General features: G+C 37.6%; 7 protein-coding genes across 7 annotated transcripts; 2 read left to right on the plus strand and 5 right to left on the minus strand. All coding sequences in view use genetic code 12, as the record gives it.

Annotated features, from left to right (window-relative positions):
• Nucleotides 1-888: 888 nt before the first annotated feature.
• Nucleotides 889-2,583, minus strand: DASC09_027890 (uncharacterized protein; the record flags this gene model as incomplete). Its single annotated transcript, XM_064996392.1, has 1 exon — nucleotides 889-2,583. The coding sequence occupies one exon, from the start codon at nucleotides 2,581-2,583 to the stop codon at nucleotides 889-891; it is 1,695 nt and encodes a 564-aa protein (XP_064852464.1).
• A 3,660-nt stretch (nucleotides 2,584-6,243) lies between these two features.
• On the minus strand, nucleotides 6,244-9,234 carry KNS1 (serine/threonine protein kinase KNS1; the record flags this gene model as incomplete). The annotated part of the gene is made up of 1 exon (XM_064996393.1): nucleotides 6,244-9,234. One exon carries the CDS (start codon nucleotides 9,232-9,234, stop codon nucleotides 6,244-6,246), a length of 2,991 nt encoding a protein of 996 aa, XP_064852465.1.
• Nucleotides 9,235-10,104: 870 nt separating this feature from the next.
• DASC09_027910 (C2H2-type zinc finger protein) lies at nucleotides 10,105-11,301 on the plus strand (the record flags this gene model as incomplete). Its single annotated transcript, XM_064996394.1, has 1 exon — nucleotides 10,105-11,301. The coding sequence occupies one exon, from the start codon at nucleotides 10,105-10,107 to the stop codon at nucleotides 11,299-11,301; it is 1,197 nt and encodes a 398-aa protein (XP_064852466.1).
• A 349-nt stretch (nucleotides 11,302-11,650) lies between these two features.
• VPH2 (Vph2p) lies at nucleotides 11,651-12,454 on the minus strand (the record flags this gene model as incomplete). Its single annotated transcript, XM_064996395.1, has 1 exon — nucleotides 11,651-12,454. The coding sequence occupies one exon, from the start codon at nucleotides 12,452-12,454 to the stop codon at nucleotides 11,651-11,653; it is 804 nt and encodes a 267-aa protein (XP_064852467.1).
• A 254-nt stretch (nucleotides 12,455-12,708) lies between these two features.
• JIP5 (Jip5p) lies at nucleotides 12,709-14,205 on the plus strand (the record flags this gene model as incomplete). The annotated part of the gene is made up of 1 exon (XM_064996396.1): nucleotides 12,709-14,205. One exon carries the CDS (start codon nucleotides 12,709-12,711, stop codon nucleotides 14,203-14,205), a length of 1,497 nt encoding a protein of 498 aa, XP_064852468.1.
• Nucleotides 14,206-15,594: 1,389 nt separating this feature from the next.
• DASC09_027940 (fatty acid desaturase) lies at nucleotides 15,595-17,262 on the minus strand (the record flags this gene model as incomplete). The annotated part of the gene is made up of 1 exon (XM_064996397.1): nucleotides 15,595-17,262. The coding sequence occupies one exon, from the start codon at nucleotides 17,260-17,262 to the stop codon at nucleotides 15,595-15,597; it is 1,668 nt and encodes a 555-aa protein (XP_064852469.1).
• Nucleotides 17,263-17,680: 418 nt separating this feature from the next.
• SSU1 (Ssu1p) lies at nucleotides 17,681-18,835 on the minus strand (the record flags this gene model as incomplete). Its single annotated transcript, XM_064996398.1, has 1 exon — nucleotides 17,681-18,835. One exon carries the CDS (start codon nucleotides 18,833-18,835, stop codon nucleotides 17,681-17,683), a length of 1,155 nt encoding a protein of 384 aa, XP_064852470.1.
• Nucleotides 18,836-19,106: the final 271 nt, after the last annotated feature.

The following is a 19,106-nucleotide window of genomic DNA, read 5'->3' on the forward strand; positions in this document are numbered from 1 at the left end:
ATTGCCCTTTGTTTCTATACAAGTAGCGTGTAATGGTCGATGACACTGCCACATGACCCGTTTTGAGGAACCCTTAGCTGTCATAGGTTACCCGCATGACGCGCACTCCCTCACGGACCCTTCTGATTAGATAAGCAATGAGGTAATGGCAGGTGCCACTGGTGTTGGGTCCCTCGTCTTTTTTTTTTACTGTAATTCTGGTGATGAGTTAACATTGCTTGTTTGGTTCAGGTGTTGTTTGTAGGCTGTAGTATTTCGAGACAACTCGTGATGATGGGAATATTGCCTACACAAATTGTGTGAGCTCACCGTATAAATTGCAACCCAGTTGACAGACAACCTTTAATTCTATATATCCCTACCCCTAAGAACAAATGAGCTGCAACAATAATGTATAGTGAAATACAATGTATAAAAGAAATCTTTAAGAAGAAGTATAATATAATAGTGATATTAGGTATATAATATAAAATAGCAACCGAAAACAAATCAGCTAAGGAAACTCGCCATAATAATTAGCAACAATAATAGAATGAACCGAAAAAAAAAAAGTGACAAACCGATGTCAAATTATTATTAAATATTTCAGAAAAACAAGAACAAGAACAAAAAAAAAAATATAAAAAAAAAAGAAAAGAATTCTCAAGAACCTATCAAAGGAAAAAATTTAATTAGAAAATACAAGCCAGTCGTAGATAAGAATAATAAAAAAAGCTTCGTAAGCAGTTGTGGTTATGTTTATGGTTGTGTCGTAGTTGTGGTTATCGTTTGTGTCGTAGTTGTGGTTAGAGTTATGATTGTAGTTGTAGTTGTAGGAATGAATGGTAAAATGGGTTTATGATCATTAGGAAATGTTGATAATAATAATAATAATAATAATAATAATACCTACCTTTTCAAACCAGGAGTTTCGTATTGCGAAACCAGACTCATTTGGGACAATTGTGAGGTCGCAGAGCTGACTGAGCTTCTAGAAACAGAAGTCATGGAAAAAGAATTGGTATTGGAATTCGAATTTCTCGAAGGAAGTGAGTTTCTGGTTTGTGGAGGAGAATAAAATTCTTTATTATTATTAATCAGTCCAAGACTGCCTCTCTTGGACATGGCAAACGATGTTTGCATTGCTGGAGGGGAAATTGGCAAATTTCTCTCGTATTTGTTATACATCAAATTGGTATTCTGATTACTATTGATTCGTAAAGTAGGAACCGATCTGATTTTTTTAAGTCTTGACACTTGTTGTTGTTGTTGCTGTTGCTGTTGCTGTTGTCTCCGGGAATGAAGAATAGACCTCGATCCTAGTTTCGAAGTTGGGAAGGTGTCCGAAATAGGAGAGCAAGCTGGCGAGGTCATTGGTGAAGAGGTCATCAGGGGATTCGCTAGCAAAAGTGGTGGTAAAGAAGGAAGAGCTTTCTGTTTTGGATCGATTGATTCGACATCGCTATTCCGGGTGGGCGATTCATTGATGTTATTACAATTATTACTTCTCTTGAAATTAAACATTGATTTCTTAGACATCAATTTACCAAATTGCAGAGTTTGCTGTTGCTGCTGTTGTTGTTGCTGCTGTTGTTGATTGATAGAGTTCTCATTACATCTTTTGAGGAAGTCATTGTAAGTTGACTCGTTATCTTCACACTCATCATTGAGCTCGTCATCTCGATTATCCACTCCAAACATATCTAGTTCCTGATCGTTGGCGTCAGCAAGATATTGGTTGTTGGTTAATGTGGTTGACGACGACTTCATCAATTGGTCAATATCTTCTTGATCAATACCGAAAAAGCTAGGGTTCTTATAAACCACGTTTTCTCGAATAATCTCACTACCTCTCTGGCTCAATGGGCCTTGTCTTTGGGAATCATCAAAGGTATCAATCGATGTTGTGGCGGTGATCATTGAATAATTATTTAGTGAAGAGATGAATGATGACTCAGGAGAACACACAGAATTGGAATTTCTATGGTGTGAATCGCCGGCAGAATTTGGATTATTATTGTTGTTGTTATTTCCAATGAAAGTTTGGTCACTATCGTCGATTATTGTTAAGAAATCTTCTTGGTCGTCGCTCGTTGGGAACGAGCCCAGTTTTTTAGGAGGCTTAACAAATAATTTTCTGAATGACGAGGAAATTTTCGAATTAGGAGCAGAGCCGACACTAGAGATCGAACTGATGGAGCTGGCAGTGGTTGCTGACCGTGACCGCGATTGGCTACGTAAAAACTCCACATCGTCTTTATTATTTATACCATTCGCCATCAAGGCTATGCTGCCATTCAAACTGTTGTGTTGGCTATTCATGCTATTGTTGTGACAGTTCTGGACCATTGCTTTATCAAATGATGATCCTGGGGATCTAGTACTACCACTATTATTATTGCTAGGGCCAGAAGTGGTAATGTAATTATCGATAGTGGCTGCTCTAGTTAACGTTTGTTTAGGAGTGAAATTTAGGTCTGTCTCAGATATCCGTCGCAAGGCGCTGTTGTGCTCGGCACTATTTATGTAGTCAATGCTCTTAATATTATTGGGGAGATTGAGAGTCGCTAATGAAGGAGTTGTATTAGCAGTGACCTTATTCATTATGATAAAAATAAAATTGTTATTGAAGTATTTGTAAACTAAACACCGGTTTTTCTTATTTTTTTTTTTTTTTTTTCTTTGATGCGTGTGGTTGGTGAAAATTTCCCGTTATGGATTGCAAGCAAAACAAAACACAAGTCAAAAAAAAAATAAATGCTAGAACAATAAATTCGGGATCTTCAAGTGCTTAGTGCGAAGCGGATTGGAAAGTTCCACAACTGATAGAGTTTTGATAGTGATTTAAAATTCACCGTGTGTGGTGAAATAATGCGGGCCAAATAGGAGGTTGGAAAAGTAAAAAAAAAAAAAAAAACAACAGATCTGTCAGCGCGGAGGACGTCAAATCTTTTTGTTTATATAATTGAGAGGAAGAGAAGAATTGTTTATGATATAAATATTCTGTGATGCAAACTATGACAAAGCGCGTCTGTGTGTATTACATACATACATACATATATATATATATATATATATATATATATCTCTTGTGTGTGTACCTGTAGATCAAAAGAGATCCCCAATCAAGCCAAACGACCGGCATTCGATGCTTCTCCTTAATTACTGGATGCAACACCATGCATTGGACTGCACTACGACGTGATGGTCACATCGATCCCGCACCACACTCACCAACGACGGTTCATATTGATTCTTATATTGGTGATATTATATATATATATATATATATACATGTATGATAGAATATATTGCTGACACGAAAAAAGAAGATCGCTCGCACTAAGATTATCAATAATTAGCATTCATTTGGCAACAGATGCAAATCGGCAATCCACGAAGATCTCCGACATGCTTTAGACTGTCTGTATGAACGTTGAAATGTGTTAGGACAACCTAATTACCCAATAATCGAATCTATTACTTATCAATAAGCCACAAGAAAGGGTTGCAACTTCACACTAGCTGGAAATCATAAGAGCTCAATCGTGTTCTTATCAACCAACCTCCCTAATTTCTAATAACTTGCTTCCGTACCTACCTTAATCGAATGCCCCTCCACTAAAAACATAAATCTATCATGTATCTTGGTTAATCTCTAAAGGAATTTTTTTTTTTTTTTAGTACCTGTATTACTGGTTCTTTCATATGGTACACCCGTCTAGACCTTACTCCTTTTCCACGACATTTTGGCTGTACTGCATTTTCAATCCAACTTTTCCAGGCAAAACCAATCGGATCAAATTCATTTTTGACAAAAGTAAGGGGCAGGGGTAATATTAACCATCATAAAGCTTATTAAACCCATCCTAGATCCCAGACGATCAATTTTTCATTTCCAATTTTCGATTTTTTGATTTTTCAATTTTTTTTTTTTCCTCTTCCCTGTTATTGTCCTGCAACTGTCATTGCATACGGTAGGTACCTTTTTGCTTATTATTTTGGCCTTAAGTCACTATCATTGCATAAGTAGGTACCTTTTGGTAATTATTTTTTTTTGCGGAGATGAAAAATGATCCTTGGAATAAAATAATCCCATGACAATGCTAGGCGAGAAATAATAATCCCGTGAGAGTCCTTAGGAAGTATACCAAACGAGGTTATTCATAACAAACAATAACCGGCAATATGCAGTTTTTTATTATTATTTTTTTTTTCTCTCTCTCCTTCCTTCCTTCTTATTTTGGGAGCTCAAAAAGATTCGTCATGTCATCATCCTGGTATGATCTGGAAGAATAGGGTGGAGAAAGGGATATTCAGTAGTTACCACTACAAACTAGGAGTCGTGAATAGTAATAGACTGTAGGTATCCAAGAATTCATCAATCTGTCACCAGTATCGTATGTGCTACTGTTCCTTTCCTCCCCTCCCCCATTTTGCGACACATTCTAACTGTACATTTCAATTTCCTTTGGACTCTTCAGAAATATCCAATATATATATATAGGAAGAGTCGATAATAATATCTTGCGATCCAAAAGTTTTTTTTTTTCCCCCTAAAGTACTCGCTATCAATGTACTGTATAAATATTGCAGCAGAACGATATATTAGATGGACATAATGATCATTGGATGATATCTTTTCTTCCATTCACAATTCTATTATGTATTAGATCAGCTCGACCAAGATGATATGAAGGAGTTTTCGAAGAAATTCAAGCACTAATGTTAGAATATTTGCATTCTTGGATGCACAAACGTTTGTTATAGTGATGATAATGTTCACTATGGTGTTAATAATGCATCATTGAAAAAAAACAAAAAAACAACAACATCTACTTCCAATAATCATCTATGGTTCTTCAAAAATCCTTCATCGTGAAATTTATCACCAGCAATTATAATTTCTGAAAAAAAAAAAAGTATTTCATTTGTAGATCATTTGTTCTCACCAACAATAACGTATAATGATAACTCTTTGTATTGCCAAATGAGAACCAGTCTACATTCTGCCACTTAATCCACAAGAATATTGATATAATTTTTGTCCCAGGAGCAATTTCCAAATCATAACTCTTCTATGTCTCTATTCTACAATAGGGCATGCATTCTCTTTGTAGAAAATATCATCGGAAACTGGGCGCAATTATTACCTTAAGATTTAATTCCAAATCATCATTCTTCCTATGTCTCTATTCTACAATAGGGCATAGTGAATTCGCTTTTGTAGTTGTTGGTCTGGTTCGGCTAATGGATGGTTACTAGGGGTGGGCATAGTGGATTCCCTTTTGTAGATGCTGGTCTGGTTCGGCTAATGGATGGTTACTAGGGGTGGGCATAATGGACTCCATCAATACATTTGAGCTGGTTTAGCAACAGCTTTTAAGTAGGAAAAATCGTCAGAAACTCAACACAATTTTTTTTTTTGCCTGGGGTCCAATTCCAAATCATGATTTAATCATCTCATGGGCTCAAACTTTTTTCTGTATTTTTTGGGTTCTGTTTGTAGAAAAGTTCATACAAGTGTTCTGTTGGTACTAATTGGCTTGCTGTTGTAATAACAGCGATCTTTCACAACGATAATTAACATCTTCCAATCTTGAAGCATCATTTATTCTTCAGTCATTTTAATCAATAAGAAAAAAAAAATTAAAAATAAATTAATACTAAAGTAGTAGTAACATCATTTTCAAATGACTTCTCATCTACCATGGACTCAAAATAAAAAAAAAAGGAAATGAAATGAAAAAAAAAAAATTAAAAACATATTCATAGAATTTATCTTGAATCCAGGATTTGGAGAAACCATATAAACAAATAGGATATCACAGAAAAAGAAGAAGAAGAAAAAAAAATAAAAAAATAAAAAAATGAAAGAGACAAGGTATAAGATAAAGCTAATCTAATTCATAAATGTGAATCAAAATAAGCCAATCGATAAATATAAACCACACAGAGAAACCAAAATAAACCAAATAATTAATCCGTAATAAATAATAGAGGAAGATTTCTTTAAAACGAACCAAAAATATCATAATATAAATTCCGAAAGAAAAAAAATAATATACATAACCTTAATACATTCCTTCCATTACCATTACCATTACTCAAAGAAAAGCTCCTTCTTTTCCAAAAAAAAAAAAAAAAAAAAAAGCCCCCCCAATATGAACACAGTGAAGAATTAATAAGTAATAGTAGAAAATAATAAATAATAATAAAAAAAAAAAAAATGATGACCACAAAGAACCACGGAGTTCACATTAATCATCGACTTTCCTGACTTTGAAAGTCCAATGTGCCATCATCATAAATCCCACAATTGAACCATTCATGAGTCAATGCCTCATGGGCCGTCAACCGTTCATAGGGATTGAAAACGAATAACTTCTTCAATAAATCAACAAAATGATACCAAAACTTGAACGTTGCTTTATCAATTGGCCCAGAAATTTTCGCCACTTTGATCGATTGACCATTAATATGTAATTCCGTTCTCCCCGCTAATCTGTCTGGGTATTTAAGTTGAAGTTTTTTCATCTCTGCAAAATTCAACCCTTCGGATGATGATGATGATGATGATGATGATGGCGAAGGTGATGACCCCGAGTAAGAATTACCGGATTTGCTCACTGATCTTTTATAAATCGATTCCATAACCAAATTTTCCAAATCTTCACGGACTTTCTTTTCTGATTCGCTAGACTTTTCAATATCTTCTTTCAAATTCATGAAAAACCTATGGTGATCCTTGAACACTTCTGAATCCTTGATCCAATCATTATTAACACACCCACCACAGATACTGTTGATATTTTTATACTTCTCATTGACGACATCATCATTAACAGTTCTAACCCCATGAGAAAATGAAATTGGATTGATAATGTTGGAACCTTTCAAACTCATTAATAATTTCTTATCGGTGGCTTCGTTACTAAACTGAAGACAATATTTGAAATACGCCTCGTCTAATGGTAAACTGACATCAATGGTAACCCCGATCTTTTGACTAATAAGTTCATCAATTGGTAGCAATTCTCCAACATTTTTCCTCACTTTGCTAGGAGTATCTTTGGGGAACCTTTGCCTGATCCGGGGTACTCCCGTTGGCTTGAAATTTATGGTACTAACTGCTTTACTTCTTCCAACATTAATCTTTGGCTTTTTCAACTTGATAGTCAAATTGCTAACCTCATGAGTAGCAGATCGCTTGTTCGCATCAACCCTGATATACGAATCACCCCGATCTTTCAAGAATTCATAAACATCATTGTTGACACTGTGGTTACTGACCCGCGATGGAATCGATCCATAACCGTTTTCTTCTCTTGGAGTATACCCGTAAACGTCATTGGTGCTATAACTTCTTCGTTTGGGTTTTTTCGTGTAATGATCGCCATAATTCTCATACGGTTTCCGAAGATCTCGAGATTTTTCAAGCGCCGTAAAACTTTCAATACAACAACTTCTAATCAACCCAAGATCTAACCTTTGGTTGGTGACTTTTTCCATCATCAACAAGTGCTCCCGATTGTCATGAGTGTTGAACAACGCCAGACCAATCAATAATTCCACCAATATACAGCCAATCGACCATAAATCACATTCGTACGACCAACCGATACCAAACAGAATTTCTGGAGCTCTATAATGTCTAGTCGATACTAATTCCGGATGATATTCATTATTGAAAACCGCCGACCCAAAATCAATAAGATTGATCTTGGTGTCTTTCAAGATTTGCCGAAACTCCACTTTTTCCAGTCCACCACTATCCCCGAGCTTTTTCGAACTTCTCCGAGAACTGCTGCTGTACTTTCGGGAAGAGCTTTTTTCACTCTTGTTATGTAGGGCCCGTTTGTTCATTTCAAAATATCCTTCTGAAAAAGCGTCAACGTTCATTAATAAAATATTTTCTGGCTTCAAGTCGGTGTGAATAATATTCAAGTCATGCAAAAACACTAAACTCTTGATCAACTGCTTGGCAAATGACTGGATATGTGATCCGGGGAAACTTTTAAAACCGTTTTGATCAAAAAAATCATAAACCGATAATGATAATAAGTCGGTGACAATAGAAATATGGTTGCGGTAATCAAAAATTTCATTATAATGAATACAACCATTTTGATTATGTTGGTCAAATTGTCGCAACGTTGCCAAAACTCGTAGCTCGACTTTCGCGGCTTCTCGATATTTCGGCACCGCTTTGATGACTTTCACAGCGACATTTTTTTTCTGATGACAATCAAACGCTTCAACCACCTTACCAAACGTCCCTTGTCCTAAAAGTTTGACCACTTTGAAACGATTATTGGCATAATAATCATTAGCCTGGACTTTCAAATGGCCATTCTCTTCATCGATCGATTTGGAATTCAAATGTACCGGAGCAGGAATTAATGGTACAATCAAATCTGTAAGTCTGTCGTTTTTATTGGTGACGGGGTGGTACCTTGTCTTGGCATAGGAGATCTGAGGTAATTGTAAATCACCAGTAGTGATATTTTTTCTACCTTTCTTAGAAAGATGCGAAAGAATCGATGCGAAATTAGCATTTAAATCCCTGGTACCAGAACTTTCTGAGTCATCGTTATTTTTAGAAAATCGTTTTGTTTTTTGAAACAACTCCTCATCGGCTTGCAAAATGCTCGAATTGAAACTGGAATCTGAATGGTACGAGGCATGCGCCATGGTGGCACCACTATCATTATAACTAAGAGAATCATTTCTGCTGCTATCATTGATAAAATCGTTGATGGCATGGACATTAGAAAACGGGTTATCTTTATCATCGCAAATATCTTTCCATTTATCAACAATGATCACACTATCATCACTATCGTAATCCTTGCTTTTACCATTATTATTTTCAAAATAGTTGATGCCTGGAGAGGCATTATTATTATTTAAGCAATCAGCTGCCGTCGTCTTCAATTTACCGGCATTATTTGCATTATTTCGTGATGTTTGGAAATTGCAATGATCGATATTCGACGATCCGGCGCCGAAAATATCCAGGGTACCGGCTTCTTCTTCAGAATCAAGACATATTGGATCGACCGAGGTGAAGCCAGTGGTGGTTGTCTTTGTGAAAGGATTTGTGGTAATGGTTGCTCCTGTAGTAGAAATGATGCCAACATTGCCGGACCCTGGTTTAACTATCGGGGTTGACGAGTTTCTGGGACTGGAAGTTGACGAATCACCCCTGAAAGGTCTCGGACGTTTTCTATTGAGATGCTGGACCAAAGACATTGTCAAATTAATATAATATGACTCGTAGTCGATGAGGCTCTAATATGTATGACGCGCGTGTTGAGAAAAAAAAAAAAACGTTGATAGCCGCTAGTTTTGACAGTTGCGATGAGGAATGTGAGACCCTAGCAACGAGATTTTGGGGTGCAAATCTGGCAGGGAAAAGGAAGAAAAGGGTTGGGTAAGCAAGATTTGGGATATCGGGAGGTATTAATAGTGAATAACAGCGACAATATGAGACCAAGCACGGTGTCTAACAACAAATAGCGCGATGTTGCTGAGGTGTTTGATAAGGAGAGGGAAGATAAGCGGTGTCAAATATGCTGACAACAAGGCTTCCTGTGGGGTATTTGAGATGGCAGAACACGAAAAAAAAAAGGCGGTAAATAAAGAGGACAATTTTTGGGGAGATATATCCCACAAGAAACACGGTACAAGGTAGTGGGAGACAGAGATATAGCTGGTGCTTGTGGTGATGGTATCGACGGAATCTCCTTGTTTTGCCACTGCAATTAATCCCATCCATCAACCCTTCAGGCAACCGCGGCGGAAAAACCTCAACCGCACCAAAACTCCCCCAGCACGTGGGGGGGGGGCCTCCCACCCATCTTGACGGTATACTGCGGGTAACCACTTTTTTTTTTTTTTGTGGCGGAAGAAAGCAAAGCAGCAACAAGGCGGCGGTCCGGGACGGTGATGCTGCGGACAGAGGATCTTTGCTATAGCGCACTGTAGGTAGCGTAGGTGTATAGGCGATAGGCAGGGGATGCTGGAAATTAGCAATGAGCAATGTTGTCAGCCAGTGTTTGTGAAGGAAGGATTGGCATTTATTTCCATTACCCATAATAACCATGATAATGTCTTTTTAGAATGATCATCATGGACCGCCCCAATAATCTCAACATCCCCAAAGACAAGAAGTTTGTGTGCTCGGATTGCGGCCACTCTTTCACCAGAAGGCATAACTTGAAATCTCATCAGCTAACCCACTCGAAACTGAAACCTTACAATTGTCCTGAGTGTCATTCCCAATTTAGAAGATCCCATGACTTGAAAAGACACAAGAAATCACATACTGGTGAAAAACCGTTCCAATGCTTGCAATGCAGAAGAACCTTTGCCAGAAGTGATGCGTTGGTCAGGCATACTAACTCACAAGCAGGATGCGGCGGCAACGTTATTACCAATAAATCACATATTTTGTCAGCTACTGCTAAATCTATTCTGGGTGACGCAGTTTCCTTGATGAAGATCAATTCTGGCTCTGATGGATCCAGCAGCATTGCTTCTTCACCTAGCACTAATAGTAGATCAAGTGGTCCCACCCAACACAACAAAAGCTTTGATGACAATGAATCACTGTCATCATCATCTTTACAATCTACAAATGGCCCCTCTTCATCTTCAATATCTTTGGCTCCTGGATCATCACTGTATCAAGGAACCAAGATCATAACACAACAACCCCATACGACGATTCTTACAGACCAACAGAATGTTACTTCTCTTAATCAAATAATCAATAAAGGAGCTACTGGTTCTGGATCTTCCATTGTTGATCCAATACCCAAAAAGTATTATGAGGATGAGAATAATGTGAATTCTGGATCAACAATAACATCATTAACTAATATGATCCCCCGTCAAACATCTCTGGATCGTCAAGTTAACCTTTTGGCGCCAATGACAGATCTTAATTCGATATTAAAGTACGTCAAATCGCTAGAAAATAAAATTGAGCTGTTGGAGTCCAGATTGTCGACCAGTGAGGAAAACTATGATGTAATTTGTAAAGAACTAGCATTACAAAAAGACCGGAATAATCCCATGTTGGGCAATAATAACGCTTCTTCATTACCAATTGGAGAAATCATTCCAAAGAGAAAAAAGGATTTAGGATGGTTATCTGAGCCACAATTATTACGCCCAAAGTACCCATATTTGCCTTCGAATGTAATTGATAATCCCCATAGTCAAGCAAACCCTATATCAGCCCCAAAACCACAGCATCTGCATCTAAATCTGCGATTATTGCATCCCCATCAATTCACATCTAAGCCAGCATAACAAATATATTATGTATATATAAATTATGATGGGGGTAATATTAGAATCTATTTATATTTGTTTTTTCTTTCCATTAATCGATGGAAAGCTAGCCTTTCAACTGTCATTAGCATAATCTACGTTTTGCATATTTATTTTGATCCTGTTGGAGTTTAGCCGAGAGTATTGCTTTAATGTGTTTAATCTTATTAGAAAGATGTATTTTCTTTTCCCTTGATTTATGAAAGATAGAGTGAAATAGGTATATTTTCAAAAGGATGTACATAATAATGTTATTGGTGTCAATGCAATGCTAACTCTCAAAAAATGGAATCTAACATAGATAATACAATTTTCAACAAACACAAATCTAATCATTTTTGACTTTCTTTTGCTTCCCAGGGTTTTCCTTGTGCTTTCCGACATTTTTTTCTTTCTCCTGCACAACATCTGTTTCAATCACTTCACCTCCTTTAATCGTAATTGTTTTCACAACCTTCTTTTTTTCCTTTTTCCGTCGTTCAGTTTGTTTAGCATCGTCCATTCTTCTCAAATACCCATTATACACCACCACTTCGGCAACTAGCACCAAAAACCCAAACGCCATACTTAAAAACACTCTAGTGCTAATACTCACGTTGGTCATCGAAGTTTTTGTCCAATACCACACCGCAAAGGCCACTGACCCTGCAGTGATTAAAATATTAAGAATCGTCGTCATTTGTTCTTTCACCTGTTTGGAAAACTGACTAGGCGATAAAGATACATCATCATCCTCTCCTCCATCTAATCGTAGCCGGGTGTCCTGATGGATCGAAAGCGATTTATCGTAGATCGTGGTTTTATCAGAATACGCCATTTCTTGATACCGTCTTTCTTCTTCAAGGTTACGTAATCGCTGAAGCTGGCGTTGGAATTCCGGAGTTTGCACGGTCTTGGGTTTTGGAGGGAAGTAGAATTTCAAAGAAGAGAGTATTTTGGGTATGGCTGAGATGTCAGTTGTGGCTGAGGAAATCACTAAAGCTTTAGTATCGTTGAGGGAGATCCATTGCCGTTGTAGTAGAGTGTCTTTGACCGATTGGGATAATTCCAGGTGGGAATTTATCAAATGTTTCAAATTGTCGTCGATGACAAACTTTGTCGTCGTTTGAACAGTATTAGAGGAATTGGCCATGATATATATATATATATTATCCAAGGAAGTATATTATGATATGATAAAGTGTAAATATTATCAGATAGATACAAACTAACCAGGGAAGACCCGCTCCGCTGCCTTTTTTTTTTTTTTTTTTTTTTTTTTTCTGGGTGGTCAACCCCCCCCCATGGTTCCTCATCGAAATTTTTCAAAAATTTTCTTCCATCCATCATCTTCTTCTATTATTTTTATTACAAAACATATAATCACAATTTCCAAACAATATCATAATGGCAAAGAAGAAGAAGCAACAAACCGTCCTTAGTGATGTCAACCCCATCGTCGACCTTACCTTCGATGACCCCTTATTTGCTCTTGCCGCGCATCCTACCCAACCCCTTCTATTATCAGGGTTAGGGACCGGGCATGTTTATCTCCACAAATATAACGTTAAGAAACTTGAGCAACAATTACAGAAAAACCTCGAGTTGTCGAAACAAGAGGATGGCGAAGTGTCGGTGAAAAAGAAGAAACAAGCGTTCTGGAGTGTGTTGAACGCCCAAGATGAAGCCATCAACGATGAGAAATTGGTGGAAACCATGTGGAAAACTAAACGTCATAAACAAGGGTGTCGTACGGTACTTTTTGATCCAAACGACGAAGGGAAAACGATTTATACCATTGGGAAGGATAATATTATCAAGAAAGCGTTCACCGAGACCGGGAAAGTTGATTTCAAGAAAAATATCACCGATGATTTGATCACCGATGACCTGATGAAGAACGGGGTCAGTTGTGGGATTTTATCGACGTCTCATCCACATTTGATCACGGGGGACGAATTGGGGAACATCAGAGTGTTTGATACCAGAAACAAGTTTGCTAAAGTATTTGAATTGAAGAATGTCCACGAAGATATGATCAACCAAATCATTGCCATCCCTAACGCCAGTTCAGTGTACCATTACATCAGTGTGGGTAGTACTACTGTGGCGAAAATTGATTTGAGGAAAGGGGTGCTTCTTCAATCGGAAAACCAAGAAGATGAGGTAGTATGTGGAGCGTTTCCCAGCATGAATTCTAACGAAACTTTACTTTGTGGGATGGGTCTGGGGGTGGTGACTCAGTGGAAAGAACGGAAAAACGATTACGCCGATCAGTTTAGTCGGATCAAGGTGAGTAAAGATAATAGTGTCGATTGTATTATTAGTGGGATGAATGATGAAGAGCCCGATTGTGTTTGGGCAGGGTGTTCCGATGGGTTGATTTACAAAGTCAATGGGAAACGTAGCGCGGTTGTGGAAACCAGACTTCACGACGAGCTCGACGAGGTTAATTTATTGGATATCGATCATGAATATCGGTTGATTTCTGCAGGGATGTCGTCATTAAAGATTTGGAGTAATCGGATGCCTGGGGAAGTTTTGCAAGAAATAACCGGTGGCGATAGTGATAGCAGTGATAATGATGATAGCAGCGAGGCTAGTAATGATGATTGGGATGATATGAGTGATTCCGATGGTGATCTGGATGATATGAGCGAAGCCGAAGATGATGATGAAGAAGAAGAAGAAGAAGAAGAAGCTCCAGAGACCCAAAAGAAGAGAGTGTCTGAAAAGGACGATCAGGACAAACCTGAAGCAAAAAAACAAAAAGTCGAAGAGGAAACCGAGAAACCTGAACCAAAGAAAAAGCAAAAGGTCCAACAAGTAAAATTACCAAAAAAAACATTGGCGTCGCTCAAAGAAAAACATGAGAATGGGATTAAGAAGTTTGATGATCTTTGAACGAGAAAAACAAAAAAACACTGTGATATGCGAAGTTTTGGTTGTCTTGTCTTTTGATAATTAAACAAATGGTTATACGAAGTTTGGTTGTCTTTTGATAATTAAACAAATGGCTCTACGAATTTGTAAAACTAGGAGAATTTGTATTATATAATTTTATCATCTTTAGGAAAGAGCGTACTGAACTATTTGACCGGTCAATGATGAATGTAAGAGTTTTTCAGATGGAAAAGTGATAAATGCTGATGTAGGATTAAAATCCACCATCAATGATGAAAGATATAAAGCGCACTAAAAATCAATAGGGAGTTTGAAAATTTTGCACATACTTCGAGGAAAATACTTCGATATACAATACAATAATATATCGTGGTGGTACTCCATCAAATGCTAGTTCATTCATTGGCATATTACATATCTATCTTGTGAACCCACTGATGTTGAAGGGTATGATTTCATATTTATTAATGCTATAAGCAAATGAAATACACTAAGCTGCAACACAAGGCAGACAATATAAATTACAATTTGAAAATGAAAATGAAAATGAAAATAAAAATAAAAATAATAATATGGTTAAAAGACAAGTCATTAAGATCATTATTATGAATAGTTTATGGAGCTAAAGTTGCTCAAAAATGGATTAATGAATATTATGAAATGACAATGTAAGAAATTAAAAAGAACAAAAAGATTATTAAATGATGTAGTTATTTATCATTCCACTATTGTCAATATCTAGGCTTTTTTTTGTTTTTTTTTTGTTTTTGTTTTTTGTTTTCTATTTTTGATTTAACACTCTAGATAAATGACAAAATAATTCAGTAGATATACATATTTCTTTTTGATACAAAATTCTACATCATTGACAAAAAATCCTTAAGTAAAAGGAATATCTAGAATATTTCTTTTTCATATGATATATCGTAAATGATTGACAAATACTTCAGTATATAGACATTTCTTTCTTTTTTTTGTTATAACATTCTAAGTAAATGGAAAATGCTTCGGTATATGGATTAGTTACATTCATAATTGATGAACGCATTAAAAAGAAAGAGTGTAATTGTATCATTTTGTAGTGAAGGTATGTATTGCGCGAACCTCTTTCTTTTATAAAATATATATGAATTGGTATCTAAAAAAAACAAAAAACAACAACAACCGTTTTTGTAGTGCGAGCATTCATAAACCTCTGTTATAAAATATTTGGTCTATAATTTCATGACCCTCTTTTCTCGGCCTACTCGGGGATACTAAATGATATACATCTTTTTAGGTTTTCCTCCCCCCCTCTCTCCCTCTTAAGACAATCGTCTTTTTTCTTTTTCTTTTTATTTTTATTTTTATTTTTCTTTTTATTTTTTAATAAAGTAAGTAGTAAGTACCTTATTTTCTCAGCGTTCCTCTAGCCTCTTCCTTCATTGCTTTAGTACAATCTGCCAAAATCTTTGCCTGTTGTGCAATTTTCCCTAACCTACTCAATACTTTCCCATTTCCTTTGGCAAATCCATAGATCGTATACTTCAACCCCACATCTTTACAAAACGCAATCACGTACGGCTGGGCTTTTCTTAAATTATGTCTTGGAAGTCTTGGGAATAAATGATGGATGGCTTGGAATTGTAACCCCCCATGAATGAAATCAAACCATTCGGGACAATCCACGTCCATGGTGGTTCGCATTTGTTTCGAAGGGAAAGATTCACTGACCCCCAAATCCGACGTCGACATTGGGAAATGTGAAAGGGTGATTTGCACATGTACGAGCATTGTGCTAATATGCGACACCAACAAGTATTGCCATCTTTGTCCTGGGGAATCGAGACATTTAAAAAGAAACAAGTAAAAGAACCAATACAGGAAGAACGACAACCCCACTAATTCGTACCATCTAAACCACGCGGCTTTCCCCTTGGTAGGACCAAGCCCAAGTAATAAATGGGTCCAACTCAATCGGTATAAGTTGAATCTTCCAAACCCCAACATCGGATAATATAAATGATCCTGGATACGGATCACGAGTTTCGAGAATTTGTCATAATAGAGGAATTTCTCATAATACGTCGAGTACACATTCTTGAATAATTTGGTGGACACCGCAAAGAACGGTAAATGTTGGATATCTGGATCGTGTACTGGATCATTGGTGACCAAATGATGGACGTTATGGTTACTTTTCCACCACGTGGAACTTAGCCCCCCGACAAACGAGGCAATGGTCATACCGATAAACGAGTCGAATTGATAGTTATGAGTTATAGAAATATGCGCCGCATCGTGGACGATAAACGTCAGCTGTTGCCAGGCTGCCCCAATCGCCACCGCCGAACAAAACAAGTGGTTTGTTTTATAAAAAATCATCGACCATAGGAATAACGACCCGATCCGGCAGAATTCTTTGAAATACGACCAATAATCACACTGGTATAAATTGGCATCGATGATCCGTTGATGCAACTGGTTGTATTTTTCGGATAGCTCTGATTGGGTCTCGTAGTCCATTGGCGGGTACATTTGTAAATCTTTTTCCACAAACTGGTTGTCGTAATTATCCAAAACGTCTTCAGGATCCCTAATGACTTTTTGTTGGTACGCAAACTTCTTATCAATGGTGAAAATCATATTTTGAGGGATTGGCGGGATGATTTCCACTGCTGGTTGACCCGGGAGTTTAGAATGTTGGTCTTTGTCCATTAGGTTATCATCCCCGATTAACGTATCATCAGAATCACAATGATTGTCATCATCATTATTGGCTTTCTTCTCTTCAATGAAAGTGTATTTTCCTCCTTGGATCGGAGGCAACATATTCTCCCATTTATAATCGATCTTACCGACTCTGAATTTCTTGAATGTGGCCTGGGTGGTCTCACAATGATACGAGTTCATTTCATCGGTACAGTCTCTGCCCACCATATGATAAATCGCTTTGGCTCCTCCAGGATGATACGCGATCCATTTATCAAGTCGTAAAACCTGGTGGTCGTAGATCAAAATCGTCTGGCCTTTGGCTATTCTATTCTGAATATCATTCCTCGATAATATTCTGTTCATCTTTGATAATAAAGTGGAGATTGACAGATACTGCTGCACACCACTAACCACATACACACACACTTTTTTTATGAGATCAGTGAGAATCCCCAAAAAATTAAACGGAAAAAAAAAAAAACTAACCGCACGCTGTTACCATAAGAGAATACTAATGATCTATTGTATTGTATCGTACTAAAAACTGTTGTATAATATCAATAACCATAAGGTGTTATATTATACTATTAAAATGGAGCAAAATTGAGAAAGAAAGAAAGAAAGAAAGAAAGAAAGAAAGAAAGAAAGAAAGAAAGAAAGAAAGAAAGAAAAATAACATGATTAAATATAAAACAAATTGAACAGGCAACAACAACAAACATAAAACCAAAAGTCTATAATATTCTACTGTAGAGGACAAACAAACCATCTAAAAAATTTTTCATGCCAAAGCATCTTTCTCATCTTCTTGTTTAATTGGTCTGTAAATCTCATGAGGAAACTCGTAAACCAACGACCCGAAAATACAAAAAGTGGTGATCAACACCAACACCGTCGAGTACACCGCACTCACCACTCTGAACGCCCTGAAACCAAATAACGTATAAAGCTCATGGTTTGCCAATGCCATGGTCCCAAGTGGGAAAGTACACGCCCAGAACCCTTTAGTGAACCGATCCACTCCCGCGCCCCAAACCGATGCCACGGCGTTGAAAGTGAAAAAGTACCCGTTGGACACCAAGAACAACCCCACCATTAATCCCAAGTATTTGAGAGATTGGCCGACGATCAAATTATTGTTGACGATACTGGCATCATCGAGGCCAATTTGGAGGAATTTCGGGTCGATGTCTTGCAAGTAATTGCGGAAATTGTCACAAATGATCATCACCGCAAACGCCCCTTGTCCGAACGCCCCCACTGGCAAGAACGCCACAAACCCGGTGTTTTTCGCTAATGGGATCCTATGGACGTAAAGTTTCCAAATATACACCCCGACAACCCACCCGGTCAACGCGATCCCGTTGGCCCAACAAAGATACGAGATGATGATGTTTGGTAATTTCAAATTCGGATGGAGGATATCGTACAACACCCCACCCACGGCAGCCACGACGTTTTGCGACACCACTGGTAAAAGAAACGAAATGTGGATCTCGTGCGGCTGGACCTCGCCTTTATAATGGACTAAGAACGTAATGATCCACGCGGTGAAGAGCGAGATGGCAATGTTGATGATCCAAAGCACGAAAAGCGCGGTGGCCCAATCTTCTCCCACGATATTATGGAGGTACGAAAGGATCGAGGAAAACCCCATCGAATAACACCCAAAGAACACCGATTGGCCCACGTTCAATAGCATGTGTTTCCATTTCTGCGGATACTTGAACGCCGCCACCACCAAGATGAGATTAAAGAAAATGAACAACAAGCAACACACCGCAAACATAATGTAACTGCAAACTTTGAGCCAGTAGGCAGGATAAGGGAAGTTGTACAAGATGGTTGAGGAAATCCCGGTACCCATAGTACTGGCAAACCAGATGGGATGGAAATCTTGGACCACCCGTTTGAGTATTAGCTGGGTTCTCGACATGATAAGCCTTGGGTTTATATCTGGATGATGAAATCAGGTATAAAAGGATCAACTTTTGATTTTATTGTTAGTGATGATAAATAACCGTTGTTGCAAGAAAAAATGACTGTAGGTAGATCTATGACTCAGTTTGAAAATTTTGCGCCGCTAAAAGTCTTCCAGCAGAGTTCGACCAGAGAACTGACAATAGCAAATTGATTAATAATATTGGTATTGGATCTGTGGAGTCACTATGTATATTTATACCACACAAGAGCACGATGGATCAAAG

The sequence above is a fragment of the Saccharomycopsis crataegensis genome (genome assembly GCF_037102585.1).
Source record: "Saccharomycopsis crataegensis DNA, jcf7180000000077, whole genome shotgun sequence".
NCBI classification, from domain to species: Eukaryota; Fungi; Ascomycota; class Saccharomycetes; order Ascoideales; family Saccharomycopsidaceae; genus Saccharomycopsis; species Saccharomycopsis crataegensis.